Genomic DNA, 20,705 nt, shown 5'->3' with positions numbered 1-20,705 from the left:
AAACCGCCCAATTGGAGCTATGATGATCAACTTGAAGATGGGTGCAAAAACAAGATTTGGGATCCGGGAATATATGAGGATCAATTTTGGGAGCTCATATCTTGGGAAGAATCTCACACAAGCTTGGTGGAAATGGTTGGAAATTCTGACAACCAATTGAAGAGCAAGCATTCTTGGAGGATCAAGGATGAATACAAGCATAAGCCACCATGACAAGGAGCCTCCCAAATGTCCAAGTTAAGGACTTAAACTAAAAGTGTTAGGTGGGAGACACCCCACCATGGTAAATTCTTTTCTTTTTTTCCTTTTGTACATATTGGTAATTAGTTTAATTTCATGTTTTATTGAGTTTGTTGAGTATAATTGGTAGTTTAGTAGGTTAAATAAGGTTTTAGGGTGTTTTGGTAGCTGTTTGGAGGTTTGGAATGCTTGGATTGGTGCAAGAACTTGAAAATTTTTTTTTTTTTGAAAAACAGAGCACCAACCCGCGCGTGTGCACACATGGCGCGTACGCGCGCCTCAAGCATTTTCGATCATCCACGCGGACGCGCCATGTACGTGTACGCGTGGATGCAAAGATTTCATCTCCAAGCCAAATTCCAGAGAGTTGTGCCTAACTTGCGCCTACTTTGTGCGCGAGGCACAAACCACCCGCGCGTGCGCGCACGTGGCACGTACACGTCCTTGAAGCTAAATATGCAATACGCGCGCACGCACGCTGTACGCGTGCGCGCCAATGGCACCACCTGCCTTCCTGGTACAAAAACCAGAGAGTTGTGCCATTATTGTGCCTATTCTGTGCCCACACTGACGCGCAGGCGCACTTGGCGCGTCTCCGCCGGTCGCCAACTCGGTCACGCGCGCGTCCGCGTATTGTACGCGTCCGCGCCGGTAAAAAAAAAGGGAGTTATTTTTCTACTCTTCCGTTTTCTTTTGTTTATCGCATTCGTATACTTCTATTCTTTACATTTCAATTTTGTTTTTATAGCCTGTTTTCAATTTTTTTTCTAAGTCTCTTCTTTTAATAATGGTGTTGAATTTTCTTACTCAATTGTTGAGAAATTCTTGGTTAATCTTGGTGCTTCTTGACTTGTTTGATATTGTTGGGTGATGAAACTTCTAAATCAGTGCTTCATCTTGTATGAATCTTATATTCTTTGTGCATTGATATGAACTTACATGTCTTTCATGACCCACTCCTCCTAGTTGAACTTGATGCTTTTGAGTGCTCTTCATGCTTTGACTTTACTCTTGCATCAAGTATTAGTTGATGTGCCTCTTGCCTACATTGCTCTCTCACTTACATGTGTAGCTAACATGTAGTGAGAACCTTACTCTTATTTGGCATTAGCCCCCGCCTATGTTTTATTTGCTTTAATGTCTTTATTGTAGGTTTAATTTTCTTTCTTTTTCTTTCCTTTTAGGTTGGCCACCAAGAAAGGAGGAAAAGGAAAAGCTTTTAAATGGGGCAACAAACAAGTTACCCGCACAACCCTTTGAAGAAACTCATCAATTGTAGCAACCCGTCCACCTTGCTCTTCTTTGCATGCACCGAGGACGGTGCAAATTTCTAAGTGTGGGAAGGTCGTCCGAACGACCTCCATGGGTAACAACTTCCTTTTTCAACACCAATTTTTAATTTTTGTCTTTGTTAGGTTAGTTGTTGCATTGCATGATAGGTTTCATGTTAGTTAGAATTTGTACATATTTCACCATTTCTTTTTATGATAGGACTACTTGGTTAGGGTGATGACTTCTTTTCCAAGAAAAATTGTTTTAGGGCACCCTACCAATTTGAAAAAAAAAAAATTTGTGACAAACTTGCTTGAAGAATTTATTTTGGAACATGGTTTTTGAGCTAAGAACACAAGCATGTGAGATTTGAGCCTAATTGTGTGGTTCTATCATATAACCACTTATCTTCATTCTTGTGTGTATTATTCTCTTTCTATGATTGTAATCTTTGATTTGTTTGATTCTTTATGTCCATTATTCCATGTATACATGCATTTATATCATTGAGGCCATCATTTTATTTAGCTCACTTACCTAAATAGCCTACCTTTCATCAACCATTGTTAGCCAAATTTTGAGCCTATTTAATCCCTTTTGTTCTTAATGTTAGCACATCACTACCCTTAAGTGAAAAATAATAAATGTCCTTAATTTGGATCTTTGATTAGCTTAGGCTACTGAGGGTGTGTATCATTTGGGTATGGGAAACTTGGGACATTGGTTGAGGTAAAAGTATGATTTTTATTTTTGTTAAAAATATTAGGAATTGGGTACATATTCATGCACTATATATAAAACCATATGCATTGATATGTTTGTATCTACTTTAAAAAAAATATATATGATAAAGAAAAAGAAATACAACATGTATATATAAAAAATATAAAAAAAAGAGAGAAAAAAGAAATAAAAAGGGGACAAAAATGCCCCAAAGTAAAGTTCAATAAAAATCAATGCATATGGAATGTGAATTAAAAATAATGCATGAGTATGTGAAAAAGTGGGAATCATGGGTAGCTAGGCATTGTATTAGAATTGTATAGGTTGTATAGGTTGTATTAGAATTGTATAGGTTATTGTGACAACTCAATATTTTTGCATGTGAGGACTCTTTGTTGGTGTAGAACCATACTTACAACGAGAATTCATTCATTTGAGGAAAATTCTATACCACACAAAAGTTCTATCATCACGTACGCGTGTGCACATATTCACGCGTACGCGTGACTTGATGTACGCTCCACGCGTGCGCGTGGCCTACGCGTATGCATGGATGTTGCCTAATGCAAAATCAGGTTTGATTGTTTTTAAACCAATTTTTCACTTCTAAACCTCCATTTTCTTCCTTTTAGACTTAAGGTATAGTGTTAAGTCCAGTAGATAAAAGAAGCTAGGAAAATAGGATAACTTGGAGGTGAAGTAAAGTCGAAAAGATGGTAATTTAGGTGTGAGAATGCAGGTGGTATATATATATATATATATATATATATATATATATATAAGTGTAATAAAATTGGATAATGAAAGGAATAAATATCGCACCTGAGCAGCCTTTCTTGAAAGTGCGACCCCAGGAGATGGCGAAAGGTGAGGATCCCTTCTCTGTTCCTCCTGGTATTGTAAAATCGCCCCCATCAAGATGGTGGGAGGTTAGGATCCCCTTCTTTATTCCTCCTGAGCATATGAGAACGTACCTCCTGGATAAACGCAAGAGCTGTGGTTTTGCCCCACTTGCTCCAGGTTGATTAGTATAGAGGCTCTCTGGGTAGATGTAAGAATTGTGGTTTCACTCCACTTGCTCCGGGATATGATGAGTTATGTATTAAGGTTCAATGACATGATGAGTAAGTAATGATTAATTATGAAATGTTAATGATGGTATCTGAGATACGAGTTTTCCTGGGTAAGAACCGTGGCTTGCCACCACGTGTTCCAGGTTGAATCTCGACACTCTGTTGACCCTACGTCGTAAGGGTGACCGGACACGTATAAATTCCCAGGTATGGATAGCCCCCACTGAGTGATTATATGATGATTGAATGTGAACTCTATGCATGGACTCTTGGGGATGCGCGACGGGGGACAGTCTAAGGTTTTCGGACTTATCGGGTTGGCTGAATAACCGGTAGATGGGCCCCATCAGCCATAGGACAGGCATGCATAATATGCATTTGTTTGTATTGATTGCTATGCATTTTCTGGGTATGCCTAATTGATATATATCACCTGCTATCTGTTATACTTGCTATTTGTACTATCTGCTCATTACTTATGCGTGAACTTGTTTGGTTGCTTGTTTTTGTTGCATTATGAGTGATGAAGGGATGGAGGAAATGGAGGAAATGGGAAAATGGTTTGGTGTTAGGTTAGGATTGAACTTGAGCAAGTTAGGTAAACTTAAAATACCTACCTCTGTTTATGGCTTTTGTTTAGTACTTAAGTTGGATAACTGAATAACAGAGTTCTAGGATTGCCTATGGCATTCTCAGGACCGTATTTATTATACGTGTGACACTTTTACCATGTTGAGAACCTCCGATTCTCATTCCATATTGTATTGTTATCTTTCAGATGCAGGTCGAGAGGCTCCTCGCTAGGCATCTGGATCTTGGGAAGCTTAGTAGTCATTGAGCGTATTTTGGTTTTCTGTTTGTATATATGTATGTATGTATTTAGCTTACTCTCCAAGTAACTTATGTATGCTGTTCCTCTTAGAGGTTGAGGGAGAGATATGAGTTTACCTTGGTATTTTGATGTATTTTGGGGATATATATATATACTCCGACCAGCCTTAGTTTCGTAGGTTGAGTCAGGGGCTAGTTATGCTATTTCTTTGACTTTCCTTTATTCTTCTCTTATCCTTACCATATTTCTATTAGGTTTCTTTGTAAGACTCAGAATTTTTGGAAAATCTTATTGTGAACTAATTTCAATTTATTTATTTATTAAATATTTTAATTTCGGAGATTATTTTATTAAAGCTAACTAAATCAATTTTCGATAATTAAATTAAAAATTTTATCTAATTTTACAATTATTGGATAATTTTTATATTTAAATTATAAAGTTTAGAAATCGTAAAATAATAAGAATTTATATGATTTGATTTAAATAATTGTGATTTAGAAATTAATACTTTAATTTTTATGAATAAAGAAAATTAATTATATTATCTATAGTTATCGAATTAGAATTATTTATTTGAGAATAATTTGTAAATTTATAATTAAATAGTATTTTTAATAAATATTAGTGTTGGATTAAAACAGGTTTTCAATTATCCTATTACTCTTAATTTTATAAAATCGTTATATTACTCATATGAATTTTATCCTAACACTAAATTCTCAAATAAAACCCTAATTTTAATCAAATTAAACTATAACCCCCTTAATTTAACCTAACCACCGTCACTCATCTAACCTAACCACCGCCACTCCCTAACTCAAGCTCAGCTCCATCCCTTCAGAAAAAGAAAGAAAGAAAGAAACGAAGGAAAGAAAAAGGGAAATGGGGAAGGGGAAAATCAGAGAGGAAGGAAGAGAGCGTCGGAGAGGAGCCACCGCTGCACTACTGCCGCGCTGCTCAGAACCGTGTCCCACTCGCTGCCGCGCCGCGCTCAGTGCCGTCGCAGCCATGTCATCACCACGCACAAGAGGAGGAGAAGGGGAGCGACGGGGAGAAGAGGAAGGGATGACGCCGTGACTGGGCTCGCGGCCATTGCGTCGCAAGAGCTTCCAGTCCCGTTGCTGCCGTTTGCGCTGTCACCCCCAGCTCGCGCCGTCGCCGCTCGCGAAGAGGGAAAGAGAGACAGAGAGTTCGGGAGCAGAGGAGAGAGAGAGGAGACCCGTGCTCAGCCACCGCTGCGCCTCTGCCACCGAAAAACTCTGCTGCTGCCACTAAGATTCACCATCGTAAGGGTTTTGAGTTTGGTTTACCTTCGTTTGAGATTCCAAAAATCTTATTGTCTCTGCGAGTTGGTTTTAGTCACCATCGAAGAAGCTTCAGCCACCGTCGTTGATTGTCACTGGGAAATGACTGTCATGCCTCTAGTTGCCGGAATCACGGACTGGAGAGAAGGGGGCTGCCTCTCCTATTGCTGCTGCTTAGTTCTTTCATCGTAAGCGGTCTCTATTTCCAGTTCCATTGGATTCATTTTTGTTTTCGATTCCATTGAGTTTGAATTCTCTATTTCGCTATAACCATGGTCACTGTTGCTTGAATTACGAACGCCGCCCTCGGTGCTGATTAGATTTTATTTGAAATATGGTTTTTGAATGAATTTGGAAATGAGATCTAGATTGATAAATGATGATGATGAAGAGAATGATGAGAATGTTGAGATATGGATTGAGAATGATGAAATATGATATTTAAATTATTCATTTGGCTTATGAATTTGAAATATCTGAGATACGAGGTTCCCTGGATTAAGTGCCGGGCTTGCCACCACGTATATCAGGTTGAAAACTCGATACTCTGTTGACCCTACGACGTAAGTGTGACCGGGAACTATATAAATTCCCGAAAATGTTACACCCATTGAGCAATATTTGATTATTTTAGAAAAAGCTATGCATAGACTCTTAGGGATGCACGTCGGGGGACAATCTAAGGACAATTCAGACTTGTCGGGTTGGCTGGATAACTGACAGATGAGCCTCATCAGCCATAGGACAAGCATGCATCATATGCATCTGTATGCTTTGCTTGGGTTTGAATTTGTTTTGGTTTGCCTAATTGCTAAACTGTTCTTAACTGCTACTTGAACTATTTGCTGTAACTGCTACCTACTTGTGCTTTCCTTATCTGTCTTGCCTGTGTTTGTTCTGGCGTGCTACATTTGAGAATGAAATTTGGTGCTGAATTAATGATTGTGTTGTTTGATTGTGTGGTTAGCTTCTGATTGAGATTTTCTTATAAGAAATGAAATATTTCGGATTTCTGAAAGATCAAACATTGTTTCTTTGAAAAAGTTTTGAACGATTTTCTATTGGTTTTTAAAAGATTCATAAGGCATTGATAATCACTGAGTTTGAAAACAGTTTTCTTATTAAATATCTTCTTATGACAACTTTGAAACTCTGTGGTGAGACCGTGTGGTTAGGTTCTCACCCCCTACAACTTTACCTTTTCGGAAACCGGATGAAGAAGAGTTATACTGCGTTTGGTTTATAAGTTGTTGTATTAATTATTATATTATTTTCTTTCCTCGTCTTTGTTATTACAAGTTTGTAAGAGGGATAGGAATTGTATGTTTTATATATATGCTATATTATGAGTTATATATTATGTAAGGAGTCTTGTATATAAATCTATACTTATTTGTATTTTTCTTAAGATAAAGTGTTAATTCCGGTTTTCAAAGAAATCAGCGATACAGTGGCGAGTCACAGGCTCCTATTTTAGTATTTAGTATGTAAAGTAGTCGTAATACTTCTTGCTATCAGAGTGGCACAACCGGAAGCGTGACTTCTGATAGTAAGGGTGTTACATTATTCTTAGCACGCAAATAATCCGTTCCGTTGAGCGTTGCGCTTTTCATTTTGCGATTTTTGCTTACTTGTTTCGTTCCAAGACTTCTAGTATATTATTTCCTTCTCTATTATGTATTTATTTTGCTGAGTAGAGGTTCGTAACACCACACTATCTCTATTCTACGACTTAAGCATAAAACTTTGCGTAGTAGGATGTTACAATACTATGGTTCTGATACCATGTTAGAAAGGTAAGAGAGAGAGCAATAGAGAAAGAATTTGTGTGTATTCAAGTTGTACGGAAAGATAAATATAGAAGATTATTTATAGATGCTAAGAGAATTGAAATAATAAAGATGTAATATCCTATAATTAATATTCAGATATATTAAATAATTATAATGAATGCTAATTGATTCTAATATATTCTAACAGTTGTAAATTTATTATTATATTTTATTTTATATAAAAAAATGAATGTTCATTTTACATACAAAAAGAATGGTTATTCTTGTTGCAAATTCAGTAAAAGACTGATTGGGCAACAATGACAGTGATAAAGTTTTTAGGAGAGGCAGCAGCGATATGAATGATTAAAAATTAAAAAAAGTAAAGTAAAAGAATTTTTTGTTACCTAATTGAAATAATTTTTTTTAGTAGGCCAAGAAATCAGCCAATTATTCACGTTATTTAAATTTTTTGTTGTCTACCTAGCAGAGCCAATAATTTTATTGCACTTTTATGGGTAAAACCATGTATCATTCGGAAATTGATTAAATTTTGGTTTAACATTCAATTGTTATATTTTATAGTATTTTTTAAAAATTTATTAGGACTAGGACAATATATTTTTTGTATATTGATAATATAATATACTCTTCAAATATTGTATATTTAACATTAAATTATACGATATCTCTATATATTATATATTTAAATATTAAAAATATAATACACTCTTGTGAATTATCTCCCTTTAAAAATTTTAAAAAATATCATAAAATAAAATTTAATAATTAAATATTACTCTAAAATTTGATTAATGGCTAAAAAAGTTAGCCGATGATAACTTATAGTATGTCAATTTCACACGTTGAAGAAGTTCTCACTTCTCGGAAAGTCATTTTTATAAGAGAGGACTACAAAATCTCATGGTCAAAAGTTCCAGCCATCGTTATCCGTATGTTTTTTGTTATTTGTACTTTCTCTATTTTTTTTTTAGATTTTTTGGGAGAGAGGGATATAGGCAATAAATTTCTAAAGTGACAAATAAAAAAAATTATAAATCTAAATTTTTTTCTTAATTTTGTTTAAATATCAAAATATGCATTTAAAAACAAAACTTAAAAAAATGCAATAGAAATAACGGAGTACGATAAATAAATATGTAAACACCATGCCATATTGAATGTCCCTTTGTGAACTAACTAACTGACTTAACGTAAACAAAGGGATCTATCATGGAAAAATTGACATTTGATGCATACTTACTAATATAATATGCTTACAAATTAAAGTACGTACGTAACGTAAGGAATTACGAATATGGAAGAGATCAGAGGGCTCTTTCGGAATTTCACATAGTCAAGAGTCCCCGTCCTTATCCTTCAATTCACCAACACATATAGACACAGATAAGGACAAGTTTTTCTTAGACACATAAGAAAACTAAAGAGAACCAATTATTAGTACCTACCCTTTTTTATACATTATTGAGATGGAAAATGAAAAGAAGAAAAATTCATGATTGGTAGGCTGGTTGTTTTAGTTATATACTTATATTTTATAACTGGAAGTTTTTGTTATGTTATTATATTAAGTTTATTTCTGAAGAAAATACAAATAAATTAAGTGTTGACACGACAACATAACTGAAATTTAATAAATTATCTCAGCTCAAAAATATTATTATTCATATTAACACCGTTTCTTGTCAAGTTATACTTAATTAGTCTATATTTCAAAACTTAAATGTTCAAATGATATCATTAATTCCGCAACTAACTAATTACTAAATTCTGCAATTTAATTTGAGATGTTAGTGTCAGAAAAATATTTTTCTTACAATAAATATTTTCAATATTCGAAAAAATATAATTATTATTAATTAATTATATATTTAAATTATTTTTTAATTAATAAAATAAAGAGAATATGTGTTTAATTATTAAGACGAGTATAGACGTAGCGAATTGTTGGTGTTATAATAACTTAGAAGTGGTTTAGCTAAGACTAAACTCTTCTATTTCATTTTTTCAGCAAAAGGTCCGCAAAAACCAGGGAATAACAAATTAACAAGGTTCTATTACAATAATATGTCAAAGTTCGTAATTTGAATTTTTCAAAAATCTCAGTCCAGCAGAAATGTAATGCCTTCCAGCCAGTTGGAAGTCATCCCATGCTTATTCCAAATTCATGATTGTTCTGCTTTAATTAACAGATTATTCATATACGAATATATTTACTTTCGAAAAATGTTTGGACTAATATTTTTATTAATATTAGTTAACATTTTAAATTATTTTTTATAATTTTAAAATTTAATTAATTTTATATTTTTAAATATTATTTTTTAAAATTATTTTAAAAAAAATTAAACTGAAAAAAAGATACGCATAAATAATTTATTTTTAATATACTACTACAACAAAAAATATTTTTAGTGACAATACATACATTATGTGTATTATTTAATTTATGTTTTTGTAACCATGGTATATTTATCGTTATTATTATATGTTATAATGATAATTATATATTTTTTATGGTAAATAAAAAGGTATTTATTTGTAATTATATAATTGCTGCTAAAATTTTTTAGCAACAAAACATAAGATAACTAATGCATAATTATTAGTAAATATATTAGCGACTATTTTTATTACCGTTAAAAATAAAATAAATAGTTACTAAAAATGATTTTTTTTAGTAGTGACAATTTTTTGAAGTAAGAGTTTCTTTTGAGTTTGTTTAAATTTTTTTGCATAGGCATTTTTCTCTTTTTATTTGTGATATGCTATTTTTTTTCTTGGAGAATAAGAAATTATCGAACTCTAAACCTTTCGATCATTAAAGTTTGAACTTTTTTATCATAAAAATTTTGATATTATGTCATAATACCATTTCTCCTAAAATTCAAATTGAGAGGAAAAGACACATGCATATTTCTATCTCTAACAAATATTACGTTTAAAATTAATACATTTAATTTGTTGGCCAATTATTAGTCTAAAATAATAAGTTTTGTTAGTTATGTAGCATTAATTTTTTATTGGTTTTCTATTTAAAATATATCTGTTAAAAGTTTGTATATACAATAATTTATTCAAAATGCAACCTTAAATTTATTTTTTTAACGAATAGCTCAACACAATAAGTGAAACACGCAACAACCTCAAATTTATTTTTACAAATAAATATTCCAACCTAGGTATAATTTTATCCATTTTTATATATCTCCTCCTTTCCACCAAAAAGAAAAAACGAACAAAAAAATAGTTTAAGATTCGAACTTTCAACTCCTATATTGGGTCCTGTTTGAATATATTATCTTAATATAAATATAGAAATTTATTGTTATTAGTACCAACTATAGACATGGCTCATTTAGACCGGTTTAGTTTGTGAACGTATTTCTTTTATTTTAGCATTTTTAATACATAAAAAACATGCGATTTTATCTTTAATTTTACTCTTCTTTTTTTTTAAAAAAAATCCTACTAAACAATGTGCTATATTGTCATCCTAGTTGACAAGCAAAATCTAATACAGTTAACTAGCTATAGCCTCCAACAAAGAACACACGCAATAACAAACAAAGAATGAGAATAATTATTGACGCGTTTCAAATAATGTGTGTTGGCTGCTTACTAAATAAAATTGAAGGTCAACATGTGCTCCATGCAAATTGAAAGTCAAATAACTCCACCAATCATATCAACCATATTGCTACCATCCAACTTACATATAGTATATTGTTTGAGAATTATCACTAAAACTAATACACAATTTGTTTGTTTAATTTCTTGTTAAGAGTATAATTTGAATGTATTGAAAAATTTATTTTTTTTAAAAAAAATAAATGTAGACTTAATTAGTTTATCTATATAATATATAATATCTTATTTAATTAATTTGTAATGTTTAGAAAGTAAACTCAGTTTATTAAAGATACGGATAGAAAGAAGCAAAAACAAAAGGGAATTGAAAAAGTACAAAGCTTGTGGCTCCCCATGATTACATTCCCCACAATTTCAAACAATCTTTCATATATGTTCTTCTATATAAAGGCATCCCATAAACACAAGTAACACCATCCAATTCTCTTCAATCAAAACACAAATTATCAAAACCCATTTTCTCTTATATACATTATCCCTTATTCATTCAATTTTCAAGTACTTCAAATTATACTCCACTTAATTAAGAGTTTAATTAAGGGCATTATTGTTAAGTATTGAAGGCTAGTTATACTAACAATATTGTTAATAACCATGTCACCTTTTCATTCCCTTGTAATACTCTTGATTCCTTTCCTACTTTCCTCTATTGTTTCTTCATATTCATATAATGACCTTAAACTTTGGTGTGGCCAAACACCTAATCCTCAACCATGTGAGTATCTCTTGAGCAAAAACCCTAATCACTTGCACAAACCCATTAAGCAAAAATCTGATTTTCTCAAGCTTTCATTGCAACTTGCTCAAGAGAGAGCACTCATAGGACATGCAAACACTGTTTCACTTGGATCAAAGTGCCGCAACCAACTTGAAAGAGTTGCATGGAATGATTGTGTAGAGCTCTATGAACAAACCATTCAAAAGCTCAACAAAACCCTAGACCCTAACACCAAGTGCTCCCAAGTTGATGCTCAAACATGGCTTAGCACTGCTCTCACAAACCTTGAGACATGCAAAGCAGGCTTCTATGAACTTGGTGTTCAAGACTATGTCCTTCCTCTAATGTCCAACAATGTTACGAAGTTGCTAAGCAACACTTTGGCTCTTAACAACAATGGTGAATCTCATCAAGAACCAAGTTACAAAGATGGATTCCCAACATGGGTCAAGCCCGGTGATAGAAAATTGTTGCAAGCATCTTCTCCGGCTTCTAGGGCTAATGTAGTGGTGGCTAAAGATGGATCTGGAAAATACACCACAGTGAGTGCTGCCATAAATGCTGCACCAAAGAAGAGCAATGGAAGGTATGTGATATATGTGAAGGGTGGGATATACAATGAGCAAGTTGAAATAAAGACAAAGAATATAATGTTGGTCGGAGATGGTATTGGAAAAACCATAATCACAGGTAGCAAAAGTGTTGGAGGTGGCACTACAACCTTTCGTTCAGCCACAGTTGGTAAGTTTTAATATATATATTTTTTTACTCATAAAATTACTTCTCCTGAAATTAAGTTTAGAAAAAAAAAAACCATAAATAATTATGTATCTCTAGTTAATATTTTTTTTTCATACAAGAACATCTTTTAGGTTTATATAAAATTTTTTTAGAGTTTTTTATTTATTTTATATTATAATGTTTTATTTAAAAAATTAATAAAAATTATAAAAACTCTAATATTATACGAGGACACCAATTCTACTAAATTGAATATCTCAGATAAAATAGAATAATATTACTTTACTTATAAAGTATTGTGATAATTTGGCTAATAAAAAATAATATTTGATTAATTAATATTTGAGTTAAATTTGACTAATTCAAAAAATTATATTTTATACATCATGTTTTCACTTATTTATGCCATACATTTTTGTGGAATAAAACTACTATATTTCTGCACTTAAATTTATTTTTTGCAATTTATGGAAAAATTAGAAAATTAAACTTACCAATGATAGAGTTCGATATCCATATTTAACTAAAAATAAATAATTTTGCAGCTGTTGTTGGAGATGGATTTATTGCTCAAGATATCACATTCAGAAACACTGCAGGTGCAAAAAATCATCAAGCTGTTGCATTGCGTTCTGGATCAGATTTATCAGTTTTTTACAGATGTAGTTTTGAAGGTTATCAAGACACACTATATGTTCATTCTGAGAGACAATTCTACAAAAATTGCAACATTTATGGAACCGTTGACTTTATATTTGGCAACGCTGCTGTTGTGTTCCAAAACTGTAACATATTTGCAAGAAACCCTCCAAACAAAGTAAACACAATCACAGCACAAGGAAGAACCGATCCAAACCAAAACACTGGCATTTCCATTCACGATTGTAGGGTTACAGCTGCTTCAGATTTGAAACCGGTTCAAAGTTCAGTGAGAACTTATCTTGGAAGACCATGGAAAGAGTATTCAAGAACCGTGTTTATGAAGAGTTTTCTTGATGGTTTGGTTCAACCGGCCGGTTGGATGGAATGGAGTGGTAACTTTGCTTTGAACACGCTTTATTATGGAGAGTATATGAATACTGGACCCGGTTCATCGACTTCAAACCGGGTTAAATGGCGTGGTTATCGTGTTATTAAGACTGCTGCTGAAGCATCGAAATTTACGGTTGGGAATTTCATTGCTGGAAACTCATGGTTACCAGCTACCAAAGTGCCTTTCACCTCAAATCTCTAAGCATTGTTATGTGTATATATATGCATTTCTTGATTTGTTGATTTACTTTCATTTCCTTTATTTTCTTAATTTAATTTGTTGGAATAATAATGTTTGACATTGTACAATTGGTAGATAAATAGGTTTTGCTTTGTTGTGGTGTTACTTTCATTTAATTTGTTGTTGTTGGTGTTGCATTGAGGATACAAATATTCGTTAATTGTAATATGTGAAGATTATATAAATTGGATAATGGATTCTTCTTCTTCTTAGCTTATTCTTTCTTTTTTTGTTGGTTATCATTTACAAGAAGGGTCAAATACTCAAATATGTGTGCTAGGCTAAATTGATTTTATTTTGTTGAACATGGAAAACCTTTCCTCTTTAATTATGACCCGAATTTAAAATTTTAAAAACTGTACCTCTTTAACATATTACTTTTTATCCAATAATAAGCAAAGTCATGCTTAAATTGATACATTTGATTTTTCTACTCTTGCGGCGGCCATGGCAATTTTGGGTTGTGCGACAGACGCAACGTGTACGAAGAGAGTGTCTCTATTTTGCAAGGCGTGATAGACGTATAAAAATAATATACTTGTGTGTCTCTGTACATTACGAATAATGACATTGAGAGGGAGAAATTGCCGGCATGGAAAAAGAGCTGCACAATTGGCACGATATGAGACTACAGAAACGACGCAAATTACGCGACGGTGCTGCTGGGCGTTTGCAGTGCGCACGTCGATGTGAATTATGGGTGACGACGGCTGGTGTTTGTGGCGACGCGGGATCAATAAAAGAAGAAGAGATCAGATAGTAAAAAAGGAGATCGTTTTTGGAGTGTACGTAACTATCGCAAATCTTTATTTATTTTAAATTTTAAATTAATAATTATTAAAAATTATTTATTTATTTATCATTTGATGTTAATTTTAATTTTATCTCTATTGTATTTATTGTAAACTAAATTCATTGGTTCCTACTTTCTTATATATATATATATGACTCGTGTATGAAACATACATTCTCGTATTTTTATGTACATTATTTTTAGTTATGTATGAAACATTTATTCCTCTTATCGATGTATGTGTCTTGGTCGTTGACTTGGTCTAATCTCCAAAGTCATCAGCCTTAGCTTCCTTAGGCCCATAAAATACGGGCCAATCTACTGCTCATGATCCTTAGGCCGTGCAGCCTAAACTGAAAACATGAGGGTTTAGCTAAAAAATTAAGTTTAGCGATGTGAGTTTAATTGCCAGCTAAAAATACTATTAGTGCAAAGTTTAAGTCTAACTATAAATGCATTGAATGTATTTTTCTAAAGTAATTTTTTTTAATCTTAAGAGATCTATATTGTTTCTATGGGATCTAAATTCAGTCAAAATAAACTAATATATATATAATTATTCTGTTAGTCTCTATAATTTCACTTTGTAATTAGGTTTTTACATTTTTTTCAGTTTTAATTTAATTTTTACACAGATTTTAATTTTATAAGTAGATTTTTTTTAGTGTAAAATATATTGGAATTAAATGAATATTTTTTTACGAATTGAAGATATCGATAATAAAGAACCTAACTAAATTTTTGACTACATATTTTTTTAGAGAAATATTATATTAATTTTAATATTTTTGACATGAAAAAAATTTAATTACAAAATTAAAAGTAGCATAAAAATCTAATTAAAAATAAAAAAATATAAAAATCTAATTACAAATTTAATAAAATTATAGAGACTAATAAAATAATTAAACTTTTACTAAACAAGTGAAAAAAAAATATATATATATATATATATATATATATATATATATATATATATATATATATATCATGATCCCATCACTTTTTCTAAAAGTTTAAGCAGATGAAAAATATTATAAAACCATTCATTCCAAAAATTTAAACTGATAAGAGAATACAACATTAATAATTATATCTCTAATAAAAAAATAATATAAATGATTATATCTCTAATAATTCTATATGTATATATAGGATTTTACTAAAAAAGTAAACTATGTCATGATACTATTGTTTTAAAAAACCTAAGCTAACAGACGGAGACAACATCAATAGTTATGATTTTAACAACTCCAAAAAAATATATAGTTTCTCTTCTCCTTAATTATTACTATCTTTTCCCTTTTATGTATAGATATGAAAACAGTTGTACGTATTTTAAGTTACACATTGTTTTCGTTTTTGTTTTTATTTTATTATGTTATAAAATCTTTCTGTTAATTAGAATATATGCGAGGTCTTGTCTTCAATGACCAACCACAATGAAGAAGGTACATACATTTGGTAAGCATCAATATAGTTTCTCTATAAAATCAAAGATGACGGAGATGATGATGGATATGTAACATATAAAAGAATATTATATATAAATCTTAATAATTATTATTGTGTCTGTTAATTTTCATACCCCTTTATTTATAGATGGAAATTCAAATGCAGTTAACTTTATGTGAAGTTGATAATTGAGAGTCATTAGATAATTTAAATGATTTGACTAAATTTTCATCTAACGGTTCTCAGTTATCAATTTTATGTGAAATCGACTACACTTAAATTTTCACCTTACTCATAACATGAAAGTAATATAAGAATTAATTGATCATAAATAAAGAGCTGCTCTTTCAGAGTAGGACTGCTTGAATTTTGCATGGCAGATTTATCTAATATTATTGTTACAAATCATAGTAAAAACAAAATTTAAATAAAAAAAAAACAGCTTTTCTGTTTGGAACAGTTTTTCGGACTTTAGTTACGGTTATAACCGTGGCTAAAATGTCTGTTTTCTTGTATAATTATCTTGGTACATGCTATAGTATTTATTATTATAATTGTAATTTCGGTGATTATATCATTTTAATAATATTTAAAATATATTATTAAAATTAAAATAATATTTTTTAATTAAAAAATATAAAATATTACAAAAATATAAAAGCCTATAAATTTAAGTCTAGCAACAATTTTTAAGTATTGTCAAATTAAAATTGTATATCTATAGTATCCTCATTATTAATAATAATTTATCCGACATTATAACTTGTTGACAATATTCATTTCAAAAAATATAATTAAAGAAAATACATTCCGTTTGTGATGTGATTCACAATATATCCCAAATCCAAAAGTCAGAAATGTAACAGTGACTTAATGAGTTTACAAATGAAGCCATGTGTAAGTGTAAGCAAGTTAAGCAAAGTAAACAAATTATTATAAAACTTAATGGATCAATACGGATAAGGTACAGTGAGGTGTTCCTAATAATACACTCTATAAAATAAGTGATTCAGTATTATATTAAGATGTTGATGAAATGCGGGAATAATTAAAGTTGCGAGAATCAAACCAATTAATGAATTGATAGAGTAATTGATTTAATAGTTTAGTAATTTAGTTGAGGTTGAATTAATTAAATTAGTTTAATTAAATGTATAATAAAATTATTAAAATTTTAATATATAATTTTAAATATTTAAATTTAATAAATTATTCATAATTTATTATTAAAAATTCATAATCAATTTTAAATATAAAAAATTTATAACTTAAAATGAATTCTCAGATAAATAATTGAATAAAAAAAAAGATATTCTTGCATAAATAAATTTACGATTTTTTTATGTGATATTTTTTATTCCGCTCCTTTTTCATTTCATACAACAAGAAATACAAAAATGTGATGTGAAGCGCACCCGTTAACATGTTTTAACAAACACAAACAATTAAGATGAGACTCTTAATATTTGAAGCACAAAAAGGTGATTACTATAACAATACACCAAAAGAGTTTAGTCAATCGGAAGACATATTCGTCATTAATTATTTTATTCTCTAATTTTTTCTTATTTTAGCTCTTTTCAGAAATTACTATAACAACATATATAGTTTTGTAGTTGTTCCATCTACAAAATACCACCAACAACAATACAAATTACATAAGTAAAATAAAACTCCAGTCAACAAAAAATACACATTTTTCATAATTAATCAAATTGAACCTATCACTATTTTTTACAATTATATCAACCAAAATCTATTTTGTTCAACGACCAAAATTCAAAATCTAAAATAGTATAATACAGCAATTTAGAAATTAAAATAATTATAATTAACAATTAAAAAAAGTTAAATTAAATTACTGAAGAATTCAAGCAGAACACGCAGAAGAAGAGGGAATTGAATATCGGAATAACATAATCAAAAGATCAGAATAACATAACTAACATGTGTAATTTCATAACGGTAGAAGAGGGACGCTCGTACTTTGCACGACGAGAATAGAGACGACAACGCGATGACGACGGGGATAGAGACGCCAATAGCAGTTCTGAACCAACTTGCTGGTGACGCGACGAGAAGAGCAGACATTCGAATTGTCACCACTAGCGCTATTAGTGGTGGGGCTAATGGTGACTGCTTTGTTTTGGTGATTTCCTCTGATAGAGTTAGAGTTTTTTAGAAGGAAATTTTGCATTTGAGAGAGAAAGAAACAAGGAGGGGTGTAGGCTGCGTGTTAGGCTTCGGTTGATTTTTTTTTTGGAATAAAACAACACCGTTTTTAAGGATAGAATTGCGAACCAAACTTTTAAAAAATTCGGACGGTTCGGTTCACCGATCAACTATCAATTCGGCCAATTTTTTACAAAATAATTTTAGAAGTCAATTGAACTGACCAAAGAATCGATTTCTAATTAATCTAATCGAACCGATTGATCGAATTTTCAGAACTTTGGTAATAATAACCTTGTTTTTGAAACGTTTTAAATAATACATACATAATATATATTATCGTACATGAGTATGATATCCTCAAGTTGTTGGTCAAGAGTTATTTAAAAAAAAAAAAACAAACTGATTTATATATAGTTTGTCTTATTTGTCTTCAATTGTTTCATCAGCATATGGAATTAGATTACGATTTACATGTATTATATATTAATGGTGGCTGGCACATAGTCTCTTTCAAAGATTGATAAATTACCATATTTAATTTCCGAAGTTAAGTAATTATGCCTTTTTGGATATCCAAAGTTAAGTAATTATGCCTTTTCAGACGTATCCAGCAACAATATTTATAGTTTTAGTTGACAGATTCTTTAAAATCTTTTGGTTTAAAGCTTAAATTTCTCTCGGGTATATTTGAAAGTTACGTAAAATAATATTTGTTTTTAATATTTGAGTGTCTTAATTTTGTTTTTAACATTTGAAATGTTATATTTTTATTTTAAATAGTTTATTTTATTTTATTTTAGTTTTCAGATCAAAATTAAATTCTTTTTTTCAAAAGTACTTTTTTTCTTTCTATCACTATTAAAAAATCACTTTTAGCATCTATTTATTTCGTTTTTAGTGGCAATAAAAATTTTTCGGCAAATTAGATATTAACTATCTTATGCTTTGTCGCTAAAAAGTTTTAGCATCAATTATACAATTGCCGATAAAAATCTTATTAATAATCGCAAAAAATATATAATTGTCATTATAACATATAATAATATTGACAATTATATAATTATGCTAAGACATATAGTGACCATTAAGTTATTGTCATTAAAAATTTGCCATTAAAAATAATTTTTGTTGTAGTATGTTATTATCTTATATTTTTATTATTCTGTCACTTTGACCAAAAAACTAAAATAAGACGAAATAAGATATTTATGATAAAATTAGAACATTTTAAGTATTAAGATGAAACCAAAATTTAGTTTAAACGTTGAGAACTAAAATAACATTTTATCTTTAAAATTTTAATTTTAGCCAAAATATCTACTTCGGAGTTCACATATTATTAAAATAATTATCTTGGTCAAATATAATAACAAATTAGCAATTTTTCTCTTTAAATTTCAAATTAACAAACTCTTACATAAAATAATAAAGATGTTGGAGAAATATTATTCATCAAATTTAATCTCAACATTGTGATGATGCATACAAATAATGGATAAACTGATTTGAGTGTACTAAACTTTCAAAATAATATATGAAAGTGGTCTAAGAGAATATGAAATATAGTTTGTTGTCTAGTATATATTTAAAGATTCTAAACAACTATATATTTTTTTTGCTATTTAAACAACTACAAATTGACCAAATATTATATCATGTTTAATTTGCAGAAATTTAATATATATAATGGTACTGCAAACCCATTATTGTGTAGCTAATGTATCAAGGTTGTGTAAATGTGCAAGGCTTGGCCTTTTAATAATTTTTTTATTAGGTCTTGACAAAATACAAGTTTTTTATGAAATAATAATGAATTTATGGCTCTATTATTATTAGTTGTATTGAAATAATATAATCATGGATTAAGTTCTTCCATAGCTTCATTTTAATTTGTTGAACGTCAACTTTGTACTACTATATATTAATAATATATGATACATACCTAATATGCTTTATTAGTGTATATATATATAAATATAAAATGTATATACACACCCCAAGTTGTGGGGTTGATAATATTGTTCTTATCCTTTTGGTGTGGTGATATATATGCAAGTTGAAGTTCAAAAAAACCGTTTGTTAGGTATTAGACTATGGTATGCTTTTGATGCAATGATAATATTAATATGTGATTTGTTTAGAAAAAGTTGCTTATAATTTATCATTCATACTTAATTAATTGCCAAAGCATATAATCAAGCTTTGTTTAATTAAGAAATTAAGGGAACCGAAGAGAGAATATGGTTTTGATACTACGATTTCAGTTAATGTGATTAATTTATTCAATTAAATGGGTTGTTAGATTAATGATTTAATTACATATAACCTTATTGAAAAATGGAGGCTACATATAATTGAAATTAGTACTTTGTGCATTTAGTCAGTAAGTTCACACTACTGTTCATAACTTTCTCAAAAAAAAGGTAATCAAGATTGAACTGAATTATTGTTGATATCAATTATCAACTCATATTGGCAATAATAATAATAATACGGTTAGTAACTTAAAAAAATCATGACTTGTATAACATTCACTTAAACGACGAATATATATATAAGTCATATATACCCGATGGCTAAATAATTCAAAGTGTTTCAATGATGACGTTTAAGAGGCTCAATAACTCAACATGAAAATTCAAAACTGGAATTTTTGTTG

The 20,705-nt window shown here is 30.3% G+C and overlaps 1 protein-coding gene across 1 annotated transcript; it reads left to right on the top strand.

Annotated features, from left to right (window-relative positions):
- Positions 1-11,336: 11,336 nt before the first annotated feature.
- On the top strand, positions 11,337-13,835 carry LOC112752276 (pectinesterase 2). The gene is made up of 2 exons (XM_025801532.3): positions 11,337-12,350; positions 12,896-13,835. The coding sequence occupies exons 1-2, from the start codon at positions 11,486-11,488 to the stop codon at positions 13,582-13,584; spliced, it is 1,554 nt and encodes a 517-aa protein (XP_025657317.1). The 5' UTR covers positions 11,337-11,485; the 3' UTR covers positions 13,585-13,835.
- The last annotated feature ends 6,870 nt before the right edge of the window (positions 13,836-20,705 follow it).

Source organism: Arachis hypogaea, chromosome 2 (genome assembly GCF_003086295.3).
Source record: "Arachis hypogaea cultivar Tifrunner chromosome 2, arahy.Tifrunner.gnm2.J5K5, whole genome shotgun sequence".
Taxonomy (NCBI): Eukaryota; Viridiplantae; Streptophyta; class Magnoliopsida; order Fabales; family Fabaceae; genus Arachis; species Arachis hypogaea.
This window is presented reverse-complemented; position numbering and strand designations above follow the sequence as displayed.

What these genes read in the sequence shown, in the direction of transcription:
- LOC112752276 (XM_025801532.3), top strand. Translation starts at nt 11,486, where the DNA reads ATGTCACCTTTTCATTCCCTTGTAATACTCTTGATTCCTTTCCTACTT. An exon ending in CTTTCGTTCAGCCACAGTTG is followed by an intron (nt 12,351 to 12,895) that starts GTAAGTTTTAAT and finishes ATAATTTTGCAG; the next exon opens with CTGTTGTTGGAGATGGATTT.